Below are 25,046 nucleotides of genomic sequence, written 5' to 3' on the forward strand. Positions count from 1 at the left end.
ATTTCTTTATCTTCCGCACTTCCTCGCTCTTTGAAATACATGTTACTTTCCCCTTTAATGAGCCTTTCCTTTTTTCTCTCTCAATTTGTGGTCCAGTTAAAACGTCTGTTCTTCAGTACATCAAACGTTGTGCATGTATAAATGCACATGGCTGATGGAGCTCAGTGTGGCCTATAAATGGACCCATGTCCTTCCATGCACTGTGAGAATAGGTGATGTAAACTCTCATATTGTTTTTCCAATCATTTGTCACTCATCTGCTCCAATTACACAACTGAAAGATATATATTTGTGCATATACCAAGTTTAAGAAAATGTTTTATATACTTTTATTTGGAATTTATATGATGTATGATCTATTTTTATACACTACTGGATCTCACTAAAAAATACCAAACAAACAAACACAAAACTTTTACCTAAAATGGCCCACTGTACTGTAATACAGTGTTGCTGGTGTTTTTAGGTTTACTGACGTAATGGATTTAAAAACTGTGGTTTAGGATTGCATCTTTTCTTCATCTGAACTCGCTGTATCAGCCTCTTTTAAATGATGATATTTTTATTTCCTTTGATAATTATATTTAGATAGAATCTACCGCCCACATTTGATTCGCATCCACTGAATTTAATAGCATGAGCTTCTCTGTGGCGGGACGTTTTGCTGAGCTTTCTTATTTTGCAGAGAGGCAATTGCGTCACAAGAGAATGGTTAGATGGTGTGTGTGTGTGTGTGTGTGTGTGTGTGTGTGTGTGTGTCAGCGTGGGTGTGCTTGTGTTGTGACCTGTACGTTTTATTTTGCAGTGATTCAACAGTACATTTTCATGGTAAATATTTGATATTCATAGCTCATTTTAGTACCACTGACGGACAAAAATATGCACACTTTATACATATGGCCGATATATGCTACAAAACATTTATTTTATTTATATATTTAGTTTTTTTGAAAGCTGTACTTGAAATTTCTTTTCAATAAAGCATTAAAAAATGCAGCATGGTTTTTACAAAAATATTAAGCAGTATTAGCAATATTAAACAACATTTTTCAACATTAATAATAAGAAGAAATGTTTATTGAGCAGCTAGTTGGCATATTAGAATTCTGAAGGATCATGAACACTGAAGACTGGAGTCAAGGCTTCTGAAAATGTAGCTTTGCCATAACAGAAATAAATCACATTTTAAAAATAACAGTTGTTTTGAAATGTAATAATATTTCAAAATATTTATGTTTTTACTGTATTTTTTATCAAATAATGTATTGGTGAGCTTCTTTAAAAGACATAAAAAAATCTAACCGACCCTAAATTTTTGAACATTAATATAAGCCAGCAATCTAAAATGTCAAATATAGTTCAACTTATCATTCTGTCACTAGTAGAGAGCTTGCAGGAATGGATCGTGATAGTCAACTAGTTTAACAAGGTTAATTTAATGAGGTGTTTTCAATATTCTCTAAAACTGAACAATCAACAATATGGTATAGGTAAAATGTGAATATTGTACCTTTAGGGACAATAAATAAATCATAGTATAAAAAAAATACTATGGAAGTCAATGGTGCCCCAGAAATTTCTTCCTTTGTGTTCAGCAGAACAAAGACATTCATACAGGTTTGGAACTTCTTGAGGGTGAGTAAATGATGACAGAATTTTCATTTTTGGGTGAACTATCCCTTTAAGGGTTCATATTATTACCTCAAGATACTAATAAGGTTCTGCCCCACTGACAAGCTAAAGGAACCATTGTTGTATATTTTTCTGAGTTTGTACATCCATATTTTACATTTGTATATACTACTTTTATGTTGTTTGTCGGCCACTATTCTACAATTTATATCAGTATCAGACAGTGCTCTTCCCCAGAGCGCACCTGATAATATTTAATGAAATCTTTTTTCCCATGTCAACATATTAATTTCCTATTAAAGTTTTTCTGTCGCAAACTATTCTTTTGCCTTTTCTGCATAACAGGAAAGAAACTTTCAGTACTGCTTTAAGGGACACGTGCACTCAATTTAGAGAAAATTACCTGAGTCTTGTTTCTCATAGAGGCAAGATGTATTACACATGTGGTATCAGTTTGTGAGGCCGTAGGCAACATTTCCCAAATGTTTGATTGCTTTGGCTTCCTGGAAAAAAAGAGCCCTGCCATGGGCATGGGGCAGATTGGACACAGCGACCCTCTGAGAAACAATCGAATTAGAAGCCCCTGCTTAGGCGTGCGGTAATTTTAATGACATGGTTGAGAATGAATGCTGAAGCCTAGAATGGAATTAATTGCAGCGATGCCGAATTGACCAAATTCCGTGCACATTCTTTTCTCTTCCTTTGGGATACCTTTTAATTTGGCCATTTCCGTGTCTGCTATGTAATCGACGATTGAGAACAGTCAATCGCAGATATATATGTTTTACTTAAAGCATTCATATCTTGTTAGGGTCAGTGACATACAAGAGTGTTCAAAATGAAAATTATATTTAAAGAAAATGTGATTAACACTAAAAATGCGCCAAGTTTTTGTATTCATCATATGGTTTTAAATAACTTTTATTTATTAAAAAGATTGAATGTAAAGAACAAAATAGTTGAGTGTACACATCTTTTCCTTATTTTCATTGTTTGAATATATATTTTTGGAAGGTAAAAAGTATTTTTAAAATGAATATTAGGACGTTTTAGGGGGAGTTTACTGTACACCCCATGACATTTTATAACCTGAACTCATTTTGCCATGTCTGTTAGAAGACTTTCTGATTTTGATGCATATGAAGAGGGTCTGCAGGTGCCCCCTCTATAATGTCATTACCATTTTGTCATGATATCGTATTGTTTTTTTTTTTCTTCTGCATGTTGTGTGCACCACATTAATTTTATTGGTCGCATCACATGACTTGATTTAGTCAACAAAAAAATGTTTTCAAATATTAATAAGCATTGAAGCAGTTTAAAATGTGGACATTATGCCAATAAAACATTATTCCAAACTATTTAAATTGAATTGCATTTATTAAATAATAAATAAATATAAAGTAAATAGAGATAAATATAAAGTAAAGTAAAAAATAAAGATAATATCAGGATGGTTGGTTCACTCTGATATTTTGGCTTTGTGTCACTAAAAATGATTAAAAAATTTTGTAGTTCAGAAATTAAAATTATGCTAATCAAAGAAGACATATATTCAAGTTATTGTATATGGCATCACTCTAGCAGGTTATGTGGTGTTGATATGGCGAGAATGCAGCAATATTTCATTCACATAAAAGGGAATGTTTTAATTAGCGTGGCTACAGAGATTTTGTTCTCATGATTCCCACCCGGTGAGACAATAGAGGAGGCCTCCACTCAGGGGCTTGATTAAATCGTGCTCAGCTTCACTCTGGGCTCGTTGACGCTCTGAGCCATGTTTCTAGGTCATGAGAATCTGTTATGAATAATAAAATGAGTCTGCTTTAAATGGAATATTTATAGAAGTGAAACGGCAAACGCTGCACCTCCTTCCCATATTATTTTCTCAGATATAGTTTCTGTGACACTGACATTTGCGGTATTTCTTATTTACTAATATTTGCCCCATCTTGCATTCTTTACCATGGCTGTGTGTTTTTTTTTTTTTTTTTTTTTACCGTTATGTTAGCTGGGGGGATCTTGAAACAGACTGTGAATGAGCCAGGGACCTAATGACTCAGGCTGGGGCCCCTGACGGGAACGGTGATATTTGGTAGTGAGGAAATGGTTTGGGGAGAGGTGATGAAAGAGGAACTGATGTCGGAGTACAGGGAAGGTGAAGGCGAGGGTTGAGGATTCTGCCCTAGATGTTTAATTGTGGGACCACTCAGACAGAAAACAATTAGAGCGTAGTCAAGTAGGTCTATTTTGGTGCTCTAGGCTATATATTTTCCAGAGAACACATGATGTATTTTCAGCTCCTCTATAATCAACATAATAATTGCAGGATCCAAGTAATCACATGTGATGGATTGGATTCTTTCAACTCTTTCTGTACTGGATACACATAATCCATGACCTTGCACTGGTGGCCAGTGTTATTCTCCTTTCCACATTATTATGTCTTTTATGCTCCGTGATAAACCACAATCACATGCACAACAAAAATAAACATTACAGAACGCACATAATGTCCAGTAGAAGTCTCAGCAGAACCATATTCACTCACTCTAAGAGTGGAGGCATAATCTGAACTCATTAGAACACTTAGTATCAGAGGTGTTTTCTGCTTAGGGTCTCTCCCAAGCAACCCTCTAGCAATGCTCTGGTAACCACCTACAGATTTCCCTCAGAATGTGTTAATATGGAGTTTTTCTGGAAAATTCTGTCTGATGACAAAAAAACATTTACAAAAACTAACTTATGAGTCATAAGTTATGACTTAATTGATAGTGTTTTTAATAAATGTTTCAGTCGTGTCTCCTCAGAAGACTGTGAAGTACTTTTACTATTTTTTACCAACTTTATGAAGCATCAAAGTATTGGTGGAATGGAATTTCAGGAAGGACAGAAATCTCTCAGGTTTCATTCAAATCTTCATTTGTGTTCATTAAGGTTTTATGGGAGTTGATTTATGGCACTGAATGAACTATTTGAGTGAACTACCCCTTTAAATAAGCATTAGATTATGACAAAGGTCATTTAGCATGCACATTTAGTTATCCACTTTCAACCAGCACCAGTGGATTTATACAATCTGTAATATGGTACCAATATATCTTGAACCGCTATTTTTAATGCACATGAATTTAATTAAAATACATATAACATTATTTTTAAAAGAACTTAACATAATGTGCATTGGATGCTGAGGCTCAATTACAAAAGCTATGGTAATTGTATGCAATTTTGTCACACAGTGAAATGAGGAATAGTTATACCCCAAATAAAAAGATCCAAATCAACCCTGCTGACCTTCAACCACACAGTTTCTCTGTTGGGCTATTTGTTAGTTTTGTTCTACCACTATCAACACGTAACATCATAATTCATATTTCAGAAGGGCCGTACAGTAATTTTACCCTTGGCTGCAGCCAAACATTGCATAGCTTTGAGATATCTTTTTCTCTTCCAGTGCTCTAGATTATTTGCATATGATTGTTTGCATTATAATATGTGTCTCTTTGTAAGCCTGTCAGTTAGGGATGTGCACGAGTACTCGATTAATCGATTACTCGAACGCATCAGCGACGATCGAGCATGAAAACGATGATCGATTGGCTCTAAAAATGCATTTAAATTTTTTTTTAACTACTTTCATTCTTTCTGATTGGTTATGCTGGTATTTGGGCGGTAGTCTGATATTTGATTGGTTATGGCTGCGAGAAGTTGCGGTCTAGAGACAAGACCGGCACACAGAGCGAATATGGCTTCTAAAGCGCGCAGCAACGGGAGAAGCGCATCCACTACTTTCTGGTTGGCACGTAGTTCAAGCTCACATGTATTTTGTGTAGATAAATACAATTTGTAATATAACATTTACATATTGTGTATCTAGGCTATGTGATTAATTTTATATACAATGCGTCATGTAGAAAAAGCGCTTCAGCTTCACCTCACGCTGTTATTTCTTTTAAATGTTTACTGTATTAACCAGTATTGATGGTGATTTTTAATAATCTGTGTTAATTTAATTATTTTCTGAATCCTGTCATAGTTTTATCAACAACGTTTTTAACAGGGCTTTAATTAAAATATCAATTTCAATTCAATGTCGCTATGACGCACACGCCCCGCCCCTTGCTTAAGCTCCACCCCCGATTAATCGAGTACTCGTTTCTCAAACCTGTGGATTACTCGAAATGAAATATGACCAGAAATGCCCATCCCTACTGTCAGTATAATGGCTGATAAAGGCTGGAGGATAGTGTTGGGTGAGGGAAGTCCTGCATTTTGGATTTGCGTCCCACTCCATTGGCAGGACCCATTACAGTTCGGTGTTTAAATCATCCTTGTGCTTTGGACACGATTTTAGCTTTGCAAATGCAGATTTACAGACCAAAATATCATAGAGACTAAATCAGCCACCTAGCAACACTCAGAACACCCTAGTAACCAATATAGCAATTTGCTAAAAACACTTTGAAGACTTTAGTAACCAAATAGCAACATCACACAATGGTGACTTTCACACTGATACAATACAAATGAGTACACTTTAGCATAATTAAGCAAAAAATATTAATAAAACATAATGATTAAAGTAAAAGTTTTAATCTGACATTAATACAAAGTGCACTTTTTAAAAGTGTATTAGAAACAGTCTTGAAAGTGTACTCTCTGTAAGTACACTTAAGATTTAACGCACGCTACAAGTGCTCATGTTATACAATTAAGGTTACACAGTTTCTACATCATAAAGTTCTTGTTTTAAAAAGATTTGGGACAATATTCTCAAAACACCGTACAATAGTTCATCTTAACAGTGAGACACTATTTTCAGCCATTTCCCATGCTTCATGTTGTAGCTTATGGCAGTAGAACTTCTGTTCTTCTCTTTGTTGTCTTTACTAGCGTAGCACCAAACTCCTGCTCATTATTTTTCAGTGATGGGGAATGAGATTAGCTGTGCACTACATATGCAGATGATTATCTCCGTTATTTAAAGAATTAAACATCAAAGCCTTGGCATGTTAGAAACGCTGGGGTGTGTTTTATCTGAGCATACACAATTCATTAATATCTCTAGATATTGGTTTGGAATGCACAGTTGTTACCAGAATTATTCTGGCTTTTGCAGTTAAGCGTGAGACAGGATGAAAAATCAGTAATTACATTTTTATTAGAAGCATAACAAGTACTAGTGCTCCATATTTTATCCTCCTACACAGAGCTTTCAGATGACAGAGGATAATGCCATTTTCTCCTCCGAGCTAACAGCATCCTTGACCCAGAGTGCTACTTTTTCATTAGTTTGTTTTATTGTGTTTTGTGTACAAACTCCTAACCCTAAGTATTAAACCAGGCCATGTAACTTGTCCCAAAGCAATTGTACTACGGACATGAATGGTGCTTCAAATCATGCGACTTGTTTAGAAGAGTTGTGCTGTTACTGTTCTATATGGCCAGAATTATGATTTTTCTAATGGAGGAACAAAAAATGATGGTCACATTATGGCCAATAACTGATAAAGGGCAATTATTTAGTTTTATCCAATAAAAGTTTTAATTAAAAAGAACTAAAAATCAGTTGTTTTAAATGTGAATTTAGGCATCACAACATTATAATTTGCATATGTAAAATTAATATTTATTTTGAGATTTGCTAAAGTTTATATTTATTATAATAAATGTCAATTGAAAATATAAAGTATATAAATATATAGTACAAATATGAATACAAAGTGTAAATTATCCATTTTAATATTGACCAGTAATATAGTATTAATACATTGTGCATGAGAATGTCATTAAAGAAAAAAACTAATAATTTAACATCATTCATAATTGTTAAAAGTGTTTTTGATTTTTATCTGTATTGTATTGATTTATCAATGTTATTGTTTTTTTTGTTTTTTTTAATGAATGGTTGCTTTACTAAAATGATTCCTCTTTCTGTTTTGCAGGGCCTTATACACATATGAAGATGACAGTAACGATTTGATCCTGTCTGCATCAGGAGGTAGGCTACATCTCAACATACTTCCTGTCCAAATATAGACTATCTAATAATAACCAACCAGAATGTAGTCATGCACAAGCAATAACGCTGTCGGCTGTGACTGATGACATTCATTTGCATTGTTGATGTACCATGATTGTGCTAGCGAATGCAACTGTGCGATTGTATCGCGATAGAGGCCAAACGCATTAAATGTGATATTAACACTGCTAGTTTTGTGCACAGACAAACGTCTTCATTCATTTGCAGCATATCTACTGTAAATATTCATAAAACTCAATGGACTGTAATCCTGCCATCCAAGTACAGATCCCATACACTGGAGGTAACCGTCACTCAGCAGTTCGAATCTCACTGCGTTTTCAAACTATTATAATGCATCAAGCTGGAGGAGGGAAACCTGTCATTTCATACCGATGACAATCATTTAGTCTTTGACTGATGGAAGGTTATTATTAAGGGCTGTGTTGATTAGCACAGAGGACACCATTCAGAAGCTGGATTTGTTGTGGAAAGCCTGTTTGCAAGAGAATGTTTATTTACAGTGCATAGTTAGACTTTTTTTTCTGAAGTATGTGTGTCTAAAACCATAATTTTGCTGCAGTTTTCATAAACAATATTATATCTTAACGATGTTAAAAATACCAAGCACAATATGAAAATTAAAGCTGCAAGCGGCATTGAAAAGGGCCCTCGCACCCGGGCTCACCACCACCCCGGTCGCGTTAAGAAAAACACTATGCACTTAAAGTGGAAAATATAGGAGGAATATGTCAAAGTCATCAGTGGTGCTTGGGTCCTAATGATGCCAAGCAGAGCAGGGACATTCATGCATTCATGCTATTCTTGCAAACTTGTGAGATATTCAACAAATGACAACATAACCAATGAAAATATATATATATAGCTCAGCCAAACAGATTTCAAAGGCACAATTATCCAATTTATCCAAGTGCAATTTCAAATGATCAGTTTAAATGACCAAGAGTGGTATTTTATTTAGATCAGTTTAGTGTACACAGAGTTAGGGAAAATTGCACCTTGAAATCATACACATGGAATTACATTTGTATGTGGGTAGTAAGTAGTGGGCTTATGTGTCTACTGCTTTGTGTAATTTCCTCTTTCCGGAGCAGGAAAGAACTTCCACCAGACTGTGTGTGTGTGTGTGTGTGTGTGTGTGTGTGTGTTTAAGTCTACCAAACACTCTCAAGAGATCTATTTCTGTCTATTGTCACATTTATACCTCTCATGAGAAGCAGTAACTAACCGATCAGTCATGGTTATCATCATGGGTAGCCAGCACACATGGTGATTAAATAGGAAGCATTTGCAACAGATTCAAATGGTATTTTATTAAGAATTATTTTGTAATTTATTATTATTATTATTAAATATTTATTATATAAATATTGTTGTTATTGAACACAACTACCATTATTAAGTAGTAAATACTTGTTTTAAATAGTTTTTGTTTATAGTAATGTATATATTAACATACTATGTGTTTAGAGAATATCTTAATTTATTTTCAATTAAATACATTCCTTTTCTTATTCCAGTGGTGTTTTAGTTAGACCTTTAAAAAAGATCAACATTTTAAAATGTATTTCCTGAAAACAAACTTATAATATAACTTATTACCTTATAATAATATTTCGGATGTTTAAGGATCTTTGATATTTATTTATTTATTTTGCAGTATGTACTAACTAAATAAAATGGGTCTAACTAACAACTATCTTACAAAGGCAGGAAATCATTTTCTGATGGAGCCCACACATAAGCCCCCACAATCCTGAATTAGTAGTTATGAAATGACTTGATTAGATGTACTATTACTGTGTGGTCATGCCAAAATGGGCAATATTCTGCTAAACAGACTTTTCTTTCTGAACAGTGTGATTGTTGTGTTTCACAGATGGCGGCTTGTTAGAGATTGCAGTAAACTTCGATAACACCCGGATCATGTACGGTTTCTGCAGCCTGAAGGAGCCCAGCGCAGCCCTGCCACGCTACATCCTCATCAACTGGGTGAGATGACGCAACAACCTGCGTTCAGTGAATTTCGAAAGAACAGCGTTAGCAAGAACACTGGCTCTAGAGGTCAACACAGCAGTCAACAGTCTGTCAACATCAGTGCTGCCCTGAAATCAGACATGCATTCTTTTATCCTACAAAATCAGGAAATAATTTTGTGATGGTGGTGGGAGCAAGCCCCCACAATCCTGAATTAGTAGTTATAAAATTACAATTTTGCTAAAAATCCAAGATTAGATTAGAAGACACGTTCTGTTTGCTTGTGGTTAGGCTGATATGGGCCAGTATAACGGTTAGTGGCTTGAAGGCGTTTAGATTTTTTCAAACATGAGTTGGATGGCAAAAATTGTGGCTGAATCACTCGATAATATTGCTTAGAATAGATAAAATAATAGAACAAGCCTCCAGGCATGATTTTTGCTCTATTTAGATCATGCATTTTGAAGCTGGCACCATTTTAAAGTGCATGCAATTGTAAAAAGCGAAGTACCGGCTGTTGCACAGAACTCACGAAAGACACTCTTAAATGCTTTCATTATTTTCTTAATTACAAGCATGTTTTGGACTTTGTATTCTTAGTACTCATCCCTTTATGTCACAGCAATTATTTTAAATTGTGTGAGCTTGATTATTTTCAATGAGTGCTGATCAGAGCCTTTTGTTAGTTGAATTATTAAAATGGCAGTATCTCTTTAAATGTATTATTGCCTTGGAAATGCACATCATGGTTGCGGTGGAGTACAATATCCACCTCAATTTAAAGTTTAAGGATGTGATTATCAGGTTTTTGTTTTCTGAATGCAGTCGTTGTTACTACCTGGGGGGGGCAATCTGAGACAATTATATATTACCAGTATACTCTGAAGTGTGCTAGACTTTTTTATGTATACTCTGCAGTTGTGTTCTTTGAATAAACACATGTATGCCGACGTGTGTTCAGGTTGGTGAAGATGTGCCTGATGCCAGGAAGTGTGCCTGTGCCAGTCATGTTGCCAACATAGCCGAGTTTTTCCAGGTGGGTCTTCCCAAGGTAAAACAAACATCTTTTACTTCTCTTCTAAATTAGGTAATAATCCATTTCAGAGACGCATGACTCCATTGTCACTGTCATTTTCACATCATCTCTGCTCTGAGCATGCGAGGAGAGTTATCTGTTAGGTTTCTAAGTCATTTTTGTCACTTTTATTCGAAAATTGACTGAAGAAAAGGAAATGTGATTCATATAAAACTATTTTCTTTGTTAGTGTTGGGATGAATCTCACAAAACCTGGTCCAGGGCAGGTTGAGTTCACCACAAAATCAAATCAAAGAAATGAGAAGTTATACTTTAGAGAATGTCTGTAATTTATGCATAATTTTATCAAAATAATTGTGTACAGACAAGATGATTTCCATTGGTTTGGGAATCCAGTGGCAATCAACATAGAGAATAATGAAAAAAATCACTACAATTGTTGGGGAAATGTGGAATTTTTTTATTAAATTATTTTTAAACATATTTTATTTTTTTCAGTGAAATATGACCTTAAAAAAAAACAGTACAAAATTATTTTGTGAAAAGTGTTGTTTACACAGTTTTTTAAAATTAAATAAACACATGTAAAATTATATTGAACAATGTTTTTTCTTTTTGTTCATTTATATTTACAGTATATGCATAAAATCAACATTTTAGTTTTTTGTTTTGTTATTTTATCTGTGAAATACCTTAATAAGACAACAGTACAAAATCATAGTAAAAAAAATTATCTAGACATGTTTTCACAAAATAAACGAGAAAATATTTCAATTGAATCATTTTTAAAAACATTATTCATTTTTATTTAGAGTGTATGCATAAAAAATGTATTCTATTTTATTTTGTTTCTTATCAGTGAAAAAAAAAATAGCGGACCTGGACCTGTTTTTGTGAAATTCACCCATTGATGTTTTTCAGAAGTTGTTTTGAAGTGTAAATTTCAAGCATTGACTCATAATGCATGAATTCTAACATAATATTTTTAGTAATACCACCATCTCGTCTGTTGTTGTTTCGGCTTGCTGGATGGCTTTGCTGAACAGCATGCCTCTTTAGCTCTGCTGCAATTCAGTCCTGTGCTCCAGCAGATAAGAGTAAATCACAAGTCATGTGGGTGCGCCAAAGAGTCTTGGGGGTTTGCTGCATGTGTGTGTATGTACCTAACAGTTAATAATGTGCAGCAGAAGATGTTTCTATATGACTAACACGGTCCTCTTCAGGGCTATTGTGTTGGAGGTGTCTGTCGGTTTGAGGGATCTGAATGGGAGGCCGCTCGCCTTTTCAAATCTCTCAATCTCTTCAACGTGGGTGCGTGGGCGAGAAAAGGAGAGAGAGAGAATAGAGGTACTGAGGTAGAGAAACTCCACGATGAAACATCAGCGAGACGACCAAGAGATTGGGCTTTTGGGTTGAAAGGGAGACGCTGCTATCAGGAATGAATTGATCTAAAGTGCTAGTCAACTCATCAGCTGCTCTTTTTGAGCTACTGAAAGACCGATGGCAGCATTCATTTGGCTGTGTTAGAGGAACACGCATGAACTAGATATAGTCGGTTGCTTGATGTTCTTACAAAAGCTTAGTTAGAGGTCCAGCTCAGTATGCTGTGATGCTCACACAAACGCTCTTGTGTGCTTACAAGCAAACAGAGGAAGTGCTCGTAACACCAAGTCTCAGTCATTGTTTAAATAAGTACAAGCTAGTAAGTGGAGAGAAAGATAGAGGGCAAGTTTTTTTTTTTTTTTTGAGTTTAGGATGAAGTCAAGTACTGCCGAAAGAGATGAGTTTTCAGTTGTTGCTTGAAGATTGCCAGGGATCCGGCGTTCCGGATAGGGGTGGGAAGATTATTCCACCAGCCAGGAATGGTGAACAAGAATGTTCTGGAGAGTGATTTTGAGCCTCTCTGTGATGGTACCACAAGGCGTCGCTCACTAGCAGATCTCAGACTTCTGGAGGGGATGTAGGTTCGTAATAGTGAGTGGAAGTAAGAGGGTGCTGAGCCTGTGGTAGTTCTGTACGCAAGCATCAGTGTCTTGAACTGGATGCGAGCTGCCACTGGTAGCCAGTGCAAGGAAATGAAGAGAGGTGTAACATGTGCTCTTTTGGGCTCGTTGAAGATCAGTCGTGCCGCTGCATTCTGAATCATTTGTAGAGGTTTGATTGTGTTTGATGGCAGACCAGCCAGAAGAGCATTGTAGTAGTCCAGCCAATAAAAAAGGGTTTTTTAGTCTATTTGTAGATCTTGATGTGTGTGTATTTGCTCTTAAATTACTTCTTTTTTTTTTTCATTTAACCTTTATTTAACTAGGGTAACCCCTCTGACATTAAAAAATAGGTGTGTTTGACTTCATGCAGCGCCGCACAGACCTATCGGCGAGAGTAGCCGCTTGCAGTCGGGGCCGGAATTGAAAGCGAAGACGTGAAGTCAGACTCGTTCTGCTCCTGGTAGTGATGCTCTTGTGGTGTTTATAACATGCGATATTTGTCAAATACATGGACGTTTCAGAAATGTTTTCATGAGCAACAGAAACACTTTTTATATACTGTTTAATACAGGGCCATGTGTTCAAGAATAAAGTTCAACATAAACATATACTATTTAAATACTAATGAAGTGGGGGTATATTTGCTTTTATCAGTGTTTTTTTTATTAAATGTGACTCAGTATAACATTGCGACTATACAGTAAAAAAAAATGATTTGTGAGCAGTATTTTTTTTTATGCAAAAATTATACAAAGGTTTGTGCAAGCATATACAACTCACAACAAGTACAAAAACAAATAAACAGTCATAAGAATATGTAAAGTGAAACAATTCATGCAAGGGGTCAAATTAAAACAATTTAAAGTAAAAAAAAAAAGCTTTCTTGCTTTTTTTGTTCTTAATTTTATCTAATGTAGTACCATATTTTTTAATCTCTTTTATAAAATCAAATCAAAGTTTGGCTTAGCTTTATTAGATTAAATTAGTCAATTTTTTCACATGAATGTGATATTATCCAAGTAACATAAGATTCGTGAGCAATATTGGATTTGAAGATGTTAGAAGCACACGTCATTGTTCTCATGAGGTGAATTTGGCCAATCGTGAAACAGCTGTGTCGTCATCAGCGCTCTTGCAGTCGCTCTGGAGAAACTGCGCCAGCTGAGTGAGCCGGTGTCATGAGAAACCGAGTCCCCCCTTGAAATCAGGTCTGCTTAGGACCCCGAGTGATCCCACTGCCTAAATAAATACAGATATTAATGTAAAAACGTATGGCTTACTATATAGTGCATAAAAGAACAAATTAGTGCATAATGAAACAAATTAAACATAATTTCTTACACTTGATTAACTGCTAATTAATAAATAAAAGTAATAATATCCTATTAAGTAAAAAAAAAAAAAAATTGTTAATAATTTTATTTATAAAATAAAACATTTGACATTTAACACTTAATTTATAACATAATAAAAAGAGAAATTGGGAACACATGTAGGATGAGTACAAATTCCTGTATAAAATAAGCTATGCAGCTAATCTCGAATCAGGCTGCTCTCGAAACGCTCTTGCGGTACTTTGATGCCACACGTGACAGTGATGTGGCGCCGGTGCCGGTGTTGTGCTGAATTCTGCACCCCTGCCAGATTATGCACCCCTTCGTTGAAGTCGCTGCCTGATTGCCTAATCGCAACCCCACCCCTAATCCTAACCCCTCCCCCACACCTACTCCTAAACCTACCAATACTAGGGGGTGCATAATTTGGCAGGGTGCAGAATTCGGCACAACACCGGTTCAAGTCGGACAAATTTTCTAACCGGCATGCACTGCTTCAAATCAGCCGCCGATCGGTTTGCATGGCGCTGCATGAAGTCGAACACACCTAATATCTTTTACAAGAATGTTCTGACCAAAATGGGCAGTAATACAATCAGTTTCATCTCAAATTTACAAAGAAAAAACAAGATGATTCCAATCGGATGGAGCTGCATATATAAAAGCCTTTCTTACGCTGTACAGATCAGACAAAAGGAACAGAGAGAGTATAAAAATTTTGAGAAAGATGGAAATATTTCTTAGCATTTTTTCAGTTGAATAAGACAACAGAGATATGAAAGCAACACCTGCAAGATGGCTTTATAAATGATTAAATACCAGTGCATTTTTCTTCTAATGGACAAAGAATGCCAAGTTGCTAAAATATAGTTTTTTTAAGTGTGTTTGTGTTATTTTTTTAAATAACCATTTTTCAAACATTTCCACACTGTTTTTTTTACTAAATAACATAGTACATAGAATAATATCTAATGATTTATGTTTATTTTATGCATTAATATTACAATACCATAGTCTGTACTGTAAACAGAAATATTTATATTTTTACTAAAACATTTTAATCAATAGAAAATGCCACAACTGGACAATTATTACTGCTTTTAAATGGTTAACAGAAATTAATCAGAATGAACAACTCCAAAATTACTTCTTTTTAAAAAAAATCATTTTGAACAGACAGTTTGAACTGATTCACAGAAGTGAATCCAAATTACCAACACTTCATGATTTTTGCTGCTGAACTTTAATTAAGAAACACTTTTTAAACGGCCATCTTCTCAAACAAGGAAGAATCAGAAACTTGTCAAGTAGAGTTTGCCCATGCCTTCCCCACCGATGTCTTCTGGAGTAGCCTGATGCTTTTGTGACTTTCTTCTTTTGTCTGACTCTTCTGGGACAATCGGGCTGTATGCCATAGTGACTTAACAAAGTGCTGATCATTTAAATGCACGGTTGATGCTGGTTGCCAGGTGATGTGTGTGTGTGTGCAGCAGTACTACTGATGCTCTTTTTCTCTCTCCAGGGCGTTGACGTCATCATGAACGCTAGCAGCATGGACGACATCGACCCCTTAGCCATCGGACAGAGGCTGACCAATGGGACGGCTCCAGTGGCCAGTCCAGTGCTAAACCGCCTGCGAACGAAAGACGAGGAGAACGCAGAGAACGTTGTGCGTGATTGGTGACAGAAGGGCTGCTTAAGGGTTGAGAGAGGGGCCGGTGTGTGTGGGCTTATTTACGTGCATACGGACACTACTGGAAAGGGGTCAAATCAAGTTGTCTGTGAATGGCTCTCTAATAGTGTGATGTCTGACACAAGGGCACAGCCTTGTTGCTGTTTTTAGAGGAAAGAGCTCTTAGAGCCGCATTGTTGATACAGAGGAACTGAAACAATGATTCTGAAACACTGAGTTGATTCACACACTTTTAAAATAACTAAGATCCTTCCGGCTGTTTTGCTCACTTATCTGAATGATGTCATTACAAGTATTGCAAACCCTAATTTTGTATTAGTGTATTGTAAAATAGCATTTCAGCCAAACTAATTCAAGCATGAAGTGTAATGTTATCTCAAAGCCAGATTTTACATCTTAAAGTGGTAACACTTTACAATAAGGTTCCATTATTAGCATTAGCTAACATGAAGTAACAATGTTAGTTAATAAAAGTGTTATTTGTTCATTTTTGCTAGTGTAGTCAACTTAAACAATAATGTAAAGTGTTACCTTGTGTGTGTGCTTTCTAGCTGATTTTATGTTTGGAGAAGAAACAAACTGTCTCCATAGTTTCTCCCTTAGATCAACATCTTTGTCCTTAGTTAGCTATCCAATTAAAATGGCCAGTACTCACACTTCCCCTTTCCTCCTGACCGTAGGGCACCACCTACCAGAAAACAAATGCAGAGATCGAGATCAAGAAAATCAATCGAGAGGAGTTCTGGGAACAAGCCAAGGTAGCAATTTGATTCCTTTGGCTTTCTGCTGTAAAGATGCTTGACCTGAGACTCTTCAGGATGGCAGTGTGAACCACTAGTTCTAGCACACAATGTTTCGGCTCAGCTGACTAGTCTCTTTGTTTTAATATTATGAGGAAGTGGTTCTGTCAGATTTGTTTGATCCCGTTAATTTACTAGCAGCTTAAGTAGAATACTTTCTGCTTTCTCGTAGCTCAATAAAATTGTACTCTCCAGGTACTAACTTTTATGTCTCTGGGGTTTTATTAAAACTTTCTTGGGGCATCTTTTTTACTAACTTTTTACCATGCCTACTACTACATTCTTTATGTACAGATTTCAGTCCTAATTGGTGAAAATCTATTATAAAAACATTGCTCTATTTGAAAACTATAATAATCTTAACAGTAAAATATAAAAAGGTAATATTTACTGAGTGGAAAATATGTGACCCTGGACCACAAAATTAGCCATAAGTCGCACGGGTATATTTGTAGCAATAGCCAAAAATACATTGTATGTGTCACGTTCCCTCTCGGGACACAAGGAGCGAGGAGACGTAGGAGTTCCAAATAGCACATTTATTGGAGAGACACACACAAGGAGACGAGGAGCTTGGGGAGAGACGAACATCAATGACGTTTAAGACCGGACACAGGGGCTAGGAAACACAGGGATATTAAACACTGGGAAATTAGCAAGGAAGAACAGAAACAGGTGTGGGGCAATCACATGCAGGGCTGGGGACACATTAACTATTAATTAAAGGAACGAGGACAGGAACAGGAAGGCCAAATATGGGCACGAGAGGAGGGGAAACACAAGACAAGGACTGACATTACGCCCCCCTCCGGAAGGCGTGTCCTCACGCCTAACACCATCCAATGGGGAGGGGGGGTGGGCGCTCTGGAGGCCTCCAGGGCGGTGCCCGTTCCAGGGGCCATGGCGGGTCAGGAGACTCGGGAGGCCATGGCGGGTCAGGAGACTCGGGAGGCCAGGGCGGGTCAGGAGACTCGGGAGGCCAGGGCGGGTCAGGACACTCGGGAGGCCAGGGCGGGTCAGGACACTCGGGAGGCCAGGGCGGGTCAGGACACTCGGGAGGCCAGGGCGGGTCAGGACACTCGGGAGGCCAGGGCGGGTCAGGACACTCGGGAGGCCATGGCGGGTCAGGGGACTCGGGAGGCCATGGCGGATCTGGAGACTCGGGAAGCCACGGCCTATTTTTTTTCGGGTCGTGTGGCCTTGGTCCTTGGCCCGGCCACACAGGCTGTGACCCTCTTACCCCCCCCCAAAATTTTCTTGGGGAAGCTCCCCCCTGGGAGCCACAGAGGAGCGGACTCCGTCGGGCGCTCTTGCAGCGCGGACTCCGTCGGGCGCTCTTGCAGCGCGGACTCCGTCGGGCGCTCTTGCAGCGCGGACTCCGTCGGGCGCTCTTGCAGCGCGGACTCCGTCGGGCGCTCTTGCAGCGCGGACTCCGTCGGGCGCTCTTGCAGCGCGGACTCCGTCGGGCGCTCTTGCAGCGCGGACTCCGTCGGGCGCTCTTGCAGCGCGGGGCTGGATGGAACCAGCGGAAACGCAGGAGGGCACGTGCGTGGAGCCGGCACGGGAGGGCGCTCGGGAAGCGCGGACACTTGGGGGCGCTCTGGAAGCGCGGACACTTGGGGGCGCTCTGGAAGCGCGGACACTTGGGGGCGCTCTGGAAGCGCGGACACTTGGGGGCGCTCTGGAAGCGCGGACACTTGGGGGCGCTCTGGAAGCGCGGGGCTGGACGGAACCAGCGGGATCTCAGGAGGGCTGGACGGAACCAGCGGGAACTCAGGAGGGCTGGACGGAACCAGCGGGAACTCAGGAGGGCTGGACGGAACCAGCGGGAACTCAGGAGGGCTGGACGGAACCAGCGGGAACTCAGGAGGGCTGGACGGAACCAGCGGGAACTCAGGAGGGCTGGACGGAACCAGCGGGAACTCAGGAGGGCTGGACGGAACCAGCGGGAACTCAGGAGGGCTGGACGGAACCTGCGGGAACTCAGGAGGGCTGGACGGCACCAGCGGGAACTCAGGAGGGCTGGACGGCACCAGCGGGAACTCAGGAGGGCTGGACGGAACCAGCGGGAACTCAGGAGGGCTGGACGGAACCAGCGGGAACTCAGGAGGGCGCTCTTGAAGCGCGGGGTTGCGCGGGTGCTCTGGGCTGAGGACAGCAGCAGTGCTGGGAAGAGTTGGGTGGCCGGAACATTTGGCAGGGCATGTGGAGGGTCCTGGCGAGCGGTGAGCTGGTGAGGCCGGGTTGTTCTCGGGTTGGGTTGGACGAAGATCAGTTTGACATTCTTCGACTTCGAAATCAATGCCATGTACATTGAGGACATAATTTATCAGCCCGATAAGAGAAAAACTGGACGTGGGGATATCGCAGCTGATGACATCCTTGTCCAACCCAAACCGAAAACACACACCGAGTGAGGCGTCAATCCAGCTCACCTCGTTGGAAAGCTCAAGGAACTCCTCAACATACTCTACCAACTCCCGACCATCCTGCCGCAGACACCAAAGCCTGTCTTCAGCCATAGTGTTGTTGTGGGTCCGGTCTTCTGTCACGTTCCCTCTCGGGATACAAGGAGGTGCGGAGACGTGAAGGTTCCTATAAGGTTCTTTATTAGAATCCAGCAGACAAACAGGGATCATGGGGAGAGACGAACATCAATGACGTTTAAGACCGGACACAGGGGCTAGGAAACACAGGGATATTAAACACTGGGAAATTAGCAAGGAAGAACAGAAACAGGTGTGGGGCAATCACATGCAGGGCTGGGGACACATTAACTATTAATTAAAGGAACGAGGACAGGAACAGGAAGGCCAAATATGGGCACGAGAGGAGGGGAAACACAAGACAAGGACTGACAGTATGGGTCAAAATGATCGATTTATCTTTTATGCCAAAAATCATTAGGACGTTAAGTAAAGATAATGTACCATGAAGATATTTTGTAAATTTCCTACCATAAAGTTAGATTTAAAATTGAGTAAGATTCTGTTTTGTTTGTTGTTTTGGCCTTGCCCCCTCCTGAAGCCTTTGTTTCTGTGGTTCCTTTATGTAATAAAGCAAATTTGCAGTGGATCTTTTAGTGGTTGGCAGTGTTCTTTAGGGCTGGGACTGGGATGAGAGGCTCCATGTGGACTTTCCTTTCATTTTGTGACGTATTCCTCAATTCCCCTAGATTAATTATAAAACGGGAACGTAACAATATCAAAAATACATTTTTGATTAGTAATATGCATTGCTAAGAACTTAATTTGGACATCTTTAAAGGCGAGTTTCTCAATATTTAGATTTTTTTGCATCCTCAGATTCCAGATATTCAAATATTGTATCTCGGCCAAATATTGTCCTAACAAATCATACATCAATGGAAAACAGTTGATGTATAAATCTCAATATCAAAATATTGACAGTTTTTTTGGTCCAGAGTCACATATCTATGTTGATTTTTACAAAAAGTATGGCTGTTATTGTCACTATTGTACTAACAACAATTTTGCACAATGTTTTATAAAAGGTAGATAAATTTTTGCCAGTGTAGATAAATTTGAGACATATATGAAAAGAAAATCAGTGTAAATACCACAACAGACTATTCGTAATATTAATTATTATTATCACATATTTGAATAAACTATAAATGTAGCATATTAAAATTATTAATATTTTTTATTATTATTGTTTTGTATATTTCATTTGCAGCATGAAATTAATTAATAATTATTTAATTGTTTGCATTTAGGATACATACAATTCTATAAATGCGATACATAAATGCCTAAAATATTATTTTCAATACAAAATTTTAAATAGTTAAAGGTATGTTGAAAATGACACATTGCTGCTTCATAAAAATCCTAGAATTCTTCTAGTTGAAGAAACATTCTGCAAATTGCAGTGGGAGAAGGTAAAATGGAGACTTTTATCATTTAGTGTTTTTCCACAAAATAGAGTATTGCGTTCTATAATGTTTAGATCTATTTGTATCCACTGAAATGTGAAACCAAATGCATAGATTATAAATGAAATAAGGAAAAAGAATAAGTATAAATGTTATTGTGGTAATCTTATTCTGACTGTAAATTCGTTTCACTGATGTTTTACTGACATGTTCCTTGTTTAAAGCGGGAGGAGGAGTTGAGAAAGGAGGAAGAGAGAAGGAAGGCTGCAGAGGAACAGCAGCGCTTTGAAGCGGAGAGGATGGAGCTGGAGAAAAAAGAGCAAGAGGAAAGAGAGAAGCGGTACCGTGAGAGGGAGCAGCAGATCGAGGAGCAGAGGTAGGAATGGTGCCACAGTGGCCAACACTGATGACCCTCAGCCATATATGATTATAATGCTATCTGTGTTTATATACGTGGTCACAGGAAGAAGACGCAGGAGGAGGAAGAGGCCAAAGAGAGGTCAAGGAATCAACCCTTGATTGTAAGAGTGCGTATGCTTTGCATACAGTAAACCAGGTTTGGTGTTTTAAGAGATGCTTTTATGGCTTGAATCATCTACAGAATGCTTGATAGTTTATGGGTTGTAACCAGAAGGTAACCAAAAGATGACCTTTGACTCGTGTGTCTTCTTCAATAATATTGTCCTGTAATAAATGGATAAATAGTTTGGGCAGCACACAGACTTGAGAAGTATTTACACAAAATCAGAAGTATTACACTAATCATTTGTAAAGTAAAAAGTTACAAACAACTGCATGTGAAGTAACCCACATTTAACTGATATTTTAAAGGAAAAGTTTTTGCTGCCCCCTGCTGGAAATAAACAAGTGCATTCATCCACTTCACAGACAGAGCCCAGCTGTGAAGACCCTGCCCTGGACAAAAAGGAAACAGAGGTTCAGGTGGGTTGAAACAGAGCTTGTAAGGCCATAGGTTCATTTCTCATATAACTATGTTATGTTATGATGACAGATATTCTGCTGGGGTTTTCATGTGGGTCAGTGGGATTCCTCATGCTATTTCAAGACATTGTGTTTCTGTGTGTGTGCAGTCAATAGGATCTTCAGTCCGAGAACGGACCGAAAAAAATCATTCTTACCTGCAGTTATTATTTGTCACAACATGTATTACTCTCTATTATCTGTTTATCTATATTATGTTTCACCTTGTTTTCCCGTGTTAATATATTTATAGGAAGCAGCAGCCATCATTGCCCAAAGGCCCAGTAACCCACGGGAATTCTTCAAGCAGAGAGAGAGGGTCACAGCCAACAGCGTGGACATCTCACCAGTCACCACCCACAGGATCGGTAAGATCATAGTAAAAAGGTGGAGAAGAGAAGGAGGAGGGCATATATGCTAAATCCTAAGCCTTTGTTTGTCCTGCTTCTTGCTCTTCACTTGTCTCTCAATCTGTCATTTAATGTGAATTAAACAGCACAGCTCAGGAGAGACCATCTGTCTCAGAATGTGCTGAAATCTGTACTCTGAATCGTCATGACAGATTTGTTAGGTTCATGGACAGTTAAATTATGTAGATAGATATACCTTTATATATTTATATAGAGAACATGGTTTAAAGAGGATCTAAACTTCATATACCCCCAACAATTAATGTATATATATATATATTAAAACGCAGTTATAAATGTGAGAATGTTTTGAATTATGTATCAAAGTGTATATTTAAATTTTTACACTTTTTGGATAAATGATGGACATACAGTATATATAGAGAGACAGATTATTTAAATGTTATAATAAATGTTCATAGTTAATTTGATTAACTAAGATGCCTCTTTGTGGCCAGAATCTAAGCTAAACCAGCTGAACACCAGTTAGGCTAAACCAACTAAAATCATCTTAAACCACCTCCGGCTAGTCGTTTTGATCAAAACAAATAGTACAATAGTACAAATAGTCATTTTAAAGACCTAACATTTCTGTGTACTAATGTATTATGCCTAATAGAATATTAAGCATACTAGCTTAGCAACATGCTAACAACTTGCAAACTCTATTGGAATCTGTTTGTTAATTGTGCTTTGCCTAAGTCACACAGCTCACTAACTGATGATATTTCTTACTAAAGTGACTAGTTGAGAAAATGTTTTGTTTCAGCTTATTTTCGACTTTCACATCAGCTTCAGATACTAGAAGTTGAGTAAATCAATGATTTCAATACTTGCTGGAAAAGCGACTGGAAATTTCAAACAAGGACTGCAATGACTGAGATAAACCATCTTAAACCAGCAAACCACCATAGGATAGTTTAAGTAGGGATTTTTTTCAGCAGGGATGCTGAAGCAAGGATTGCTTTACTGTCAAAAATTTTATATTGGCGCCATTTTCTGAGCAACATTATTACTGGATGATTATGCAATTTCAATGTTTATTTAAGATCATAGACTTTTCAGTGTTGGAGTGAAAGTCAAACTCTTCACTACCATCTGAAGGACACTGAAACAACTGCTGCTTTATGTTCAGAGGGTGTGAGACCATCACACTAACAACTGTTTTCTTACCTCTCTCCTTCTACCTCACTTTTTTTCTCTCCATTTCTTGGTAATTTCTTTTTTTTTTCTTCTGCTCACTCCATCCTTTTGGTTAACACATCTGTTTGATTTCCGTTTCGATATTCTGTCCATTCCATCTATCCTTCTGACGATCCTGGATCTTATTTAACCTCTACCCAACTGCTGCACATCCATCATTGCTTCTATTTTGAACTCGCACCTCTATATTTCTCTAATCATTTCTCTTTTATACATATTTCTTCCCCTCTCTATCCCTGGATTTCTTTCCTCCTGTCTATCTGGTCTGGTCTTCCTCTGTCACACCTGTGTACGTCGCTCTATGTGTGTGCGTGGGTGTCCGCGTGTCCCACACGATGGTCCTGTCTCCTGTTTACCAGGCCGCTTGGACAGTCCATTCTTGAGGCAGCAACACAGTCCATCCGACTGCAGCTCGCCCCCTTCTCACACTCCGCCCCATTCACGGCGGCAGCCAGGTCCACCTGGTAGGTACTGGACAGATCTTGCTGAGGGCTACTGCATCAGCATAGGATCACGAAGTCACCAGCCTAGCCTCTAGCCACCTTCCTCACTGAATTACCGTATTTCTTTTGGCTTCCTCAGCAACACTGCGCTTCTGAGAGCATTCAATGTGGCTGCACTGTACCAGATGCACCCTGGTCTTCCAGTGTCAGTATGTGCTAGTATCAAAGGGATAGTTCACCCTCAAATTAAGCATCTGTCCCCATTTACTCAACCTTGTGTCGTTCCAAACCCATGTGACTTAGTTTCTTCTGTGGAACACTAATGGAGATGTTCTGAAGAATTTCCAAACTGCTCTTTTCCCTAAAATGAAAGTGTGTAATGAGAGTGTGTAATGCTCCAAAAAAATACAATGTCTTTTATTTATATTAGTGTGTGAAATATATGTTATATATATGTGTGTGTGTGTGTGTGTGTGTGAAACGCAAGTTTATCATAATCTCTAATCTAATCATTTTACATATATATATATATATATAATATATATATGTATATGTATATGTATGTGTGTGTGTGTGTGTGTGTGTGTGTGTGCGTGCGTTTTTGTGACAAATGAGGACATAAATTTGTATAATGACATAGGTATTACAAGGAGAATGTGACTTATAAGGACATTGCCCCATGTCCCCACTTTTCAAAACGCTTATAAATCATACAGAGTGAGTTTTTTGGGGGAAAGTAGAAATGCACAGTTTACTGTGAGGGCTAAGTTTAGGTGTAGGGTTGGTGTAGGGCAATAGCACATATAGTTTGTACAGTATAAAAACCATTACGCCTATGGGATGTCCCCACTTCTCACAAACACAAACATGTGTGTGTGTGGTGTGTATTTTAACAAAACTATGCAAAACATGCATTTACAAAATAGATCACTTCATTCCCACGTTAAATGTAATTTTTTACATATTGAATAGTACAGTTCAAAAAACTTTTCTCTTCTATACTGCATCTCATTGACTCATCTCCTTTTGTGTTCCATGGGAAAAAAATTGAGTCTTCTGGTTCTGAAACAACATGAGAGTGAATAAATAATGACAGAATAAAATGTTTCTGTGGATTCATAAATTAGAATTTAAGTATGAACTGAAAATTGTCCCACTCTGGACCAGGTTTAGGGTGTCCTGATGAAGACAGAAGCACTTTTTAAGACACTGTGTCCTCAGCTCTTACAGGTTGATGAACTATATGTCCGATCTCAAGTGACCATCTCCCCTTCTGTATTCTTGTATCTCAAGTAACCTTCCGTTCTAGCTAACTAGACTACGGCCTTCTCAGTGTCACAATCCATTTCTTTCAATGATTTGAACCATACTGCCATCTTCTCTGGGTCCACAGTCCATATTTGTGTTCTATACTTGTTGTCCATTGACTTTGTATTTTGCACAGGAAATAATGAGTTTGTGTAATTTTGAAGCTATGCCATGGACGTTTGGAGAACTGAGACAAAGTGATTCTTTTGGTTAGAGAGATCTGGTTGAATCTCACCAATGTTACTCCCCTCATGTCCCCCTTCCTCTCCTCCCATGCTCTTTCTGACGGATAACCGGCGG

The 25,046-nt window shown here is 38.3% G+C and overlaps 1 protein-coding gene across 8 annotated transcripts in view; it reads left to right on the plus strand.

Annotated features, from left to right (window-relative positions):
- Positions 1-25,046, plus strand: part of LOC306856211 (drebrin-like) — a 77,434-nt gene that overhangs the window by 43,936 nt on the left and 8,452 nt on the right. Inside the window, exons 2-10 of one of the 8 annotated variants that reach the window (XM_079395330.1) lie at positions 7,581-7,636; positions 9,558-9,670; positions 10,617-10,706; positions 15,533-15,679; positions 16,384-16,461; positions 20,626-20,777; positions 20,865-20,928; positions 21,233-21,343; positions 21,636-21,750. In XM_079395330.1, the coding sequence (XP_079251456.1) occupies positions 7,581-7,636; positions 9,558-9,670; positions 10,617-10,706; positions 15,533-15,679; positions 16,384-16,461; positions 20,626-20,777; positions 20,865-20,928; positions 21,233-21,343; positions 21,636-21,750 (926 nt within the window). The remainder of the gene's footprint in view (positions 1-7,580; positions 7,637-9,557; positions 9,671-10,616; positions 10,707-15,532; positions 15,680-16,383; positions 16,462-20,625; positions 20,778-20,864; positions 20,929-21,232; positions 21,344-21,635; positions 21,751-25,046) is intronic. The other 7 variants (XM_079395334.1, XM_079395331.1, XM_079395335.1 and 4 more) reach the window with 7 other exon arrangements.

Source organism: Barbus barbus (assembly GCF_936440315.1).
Source record: "Barbus barbus genome assembly, chromosome: 36".
NCBI classification, from domain to species: Eukaryota; Metazoa; Chordata; class Actinopteri; order Cypriniformes; family Cyprinidae; genus Barbus; species Barbus barbus.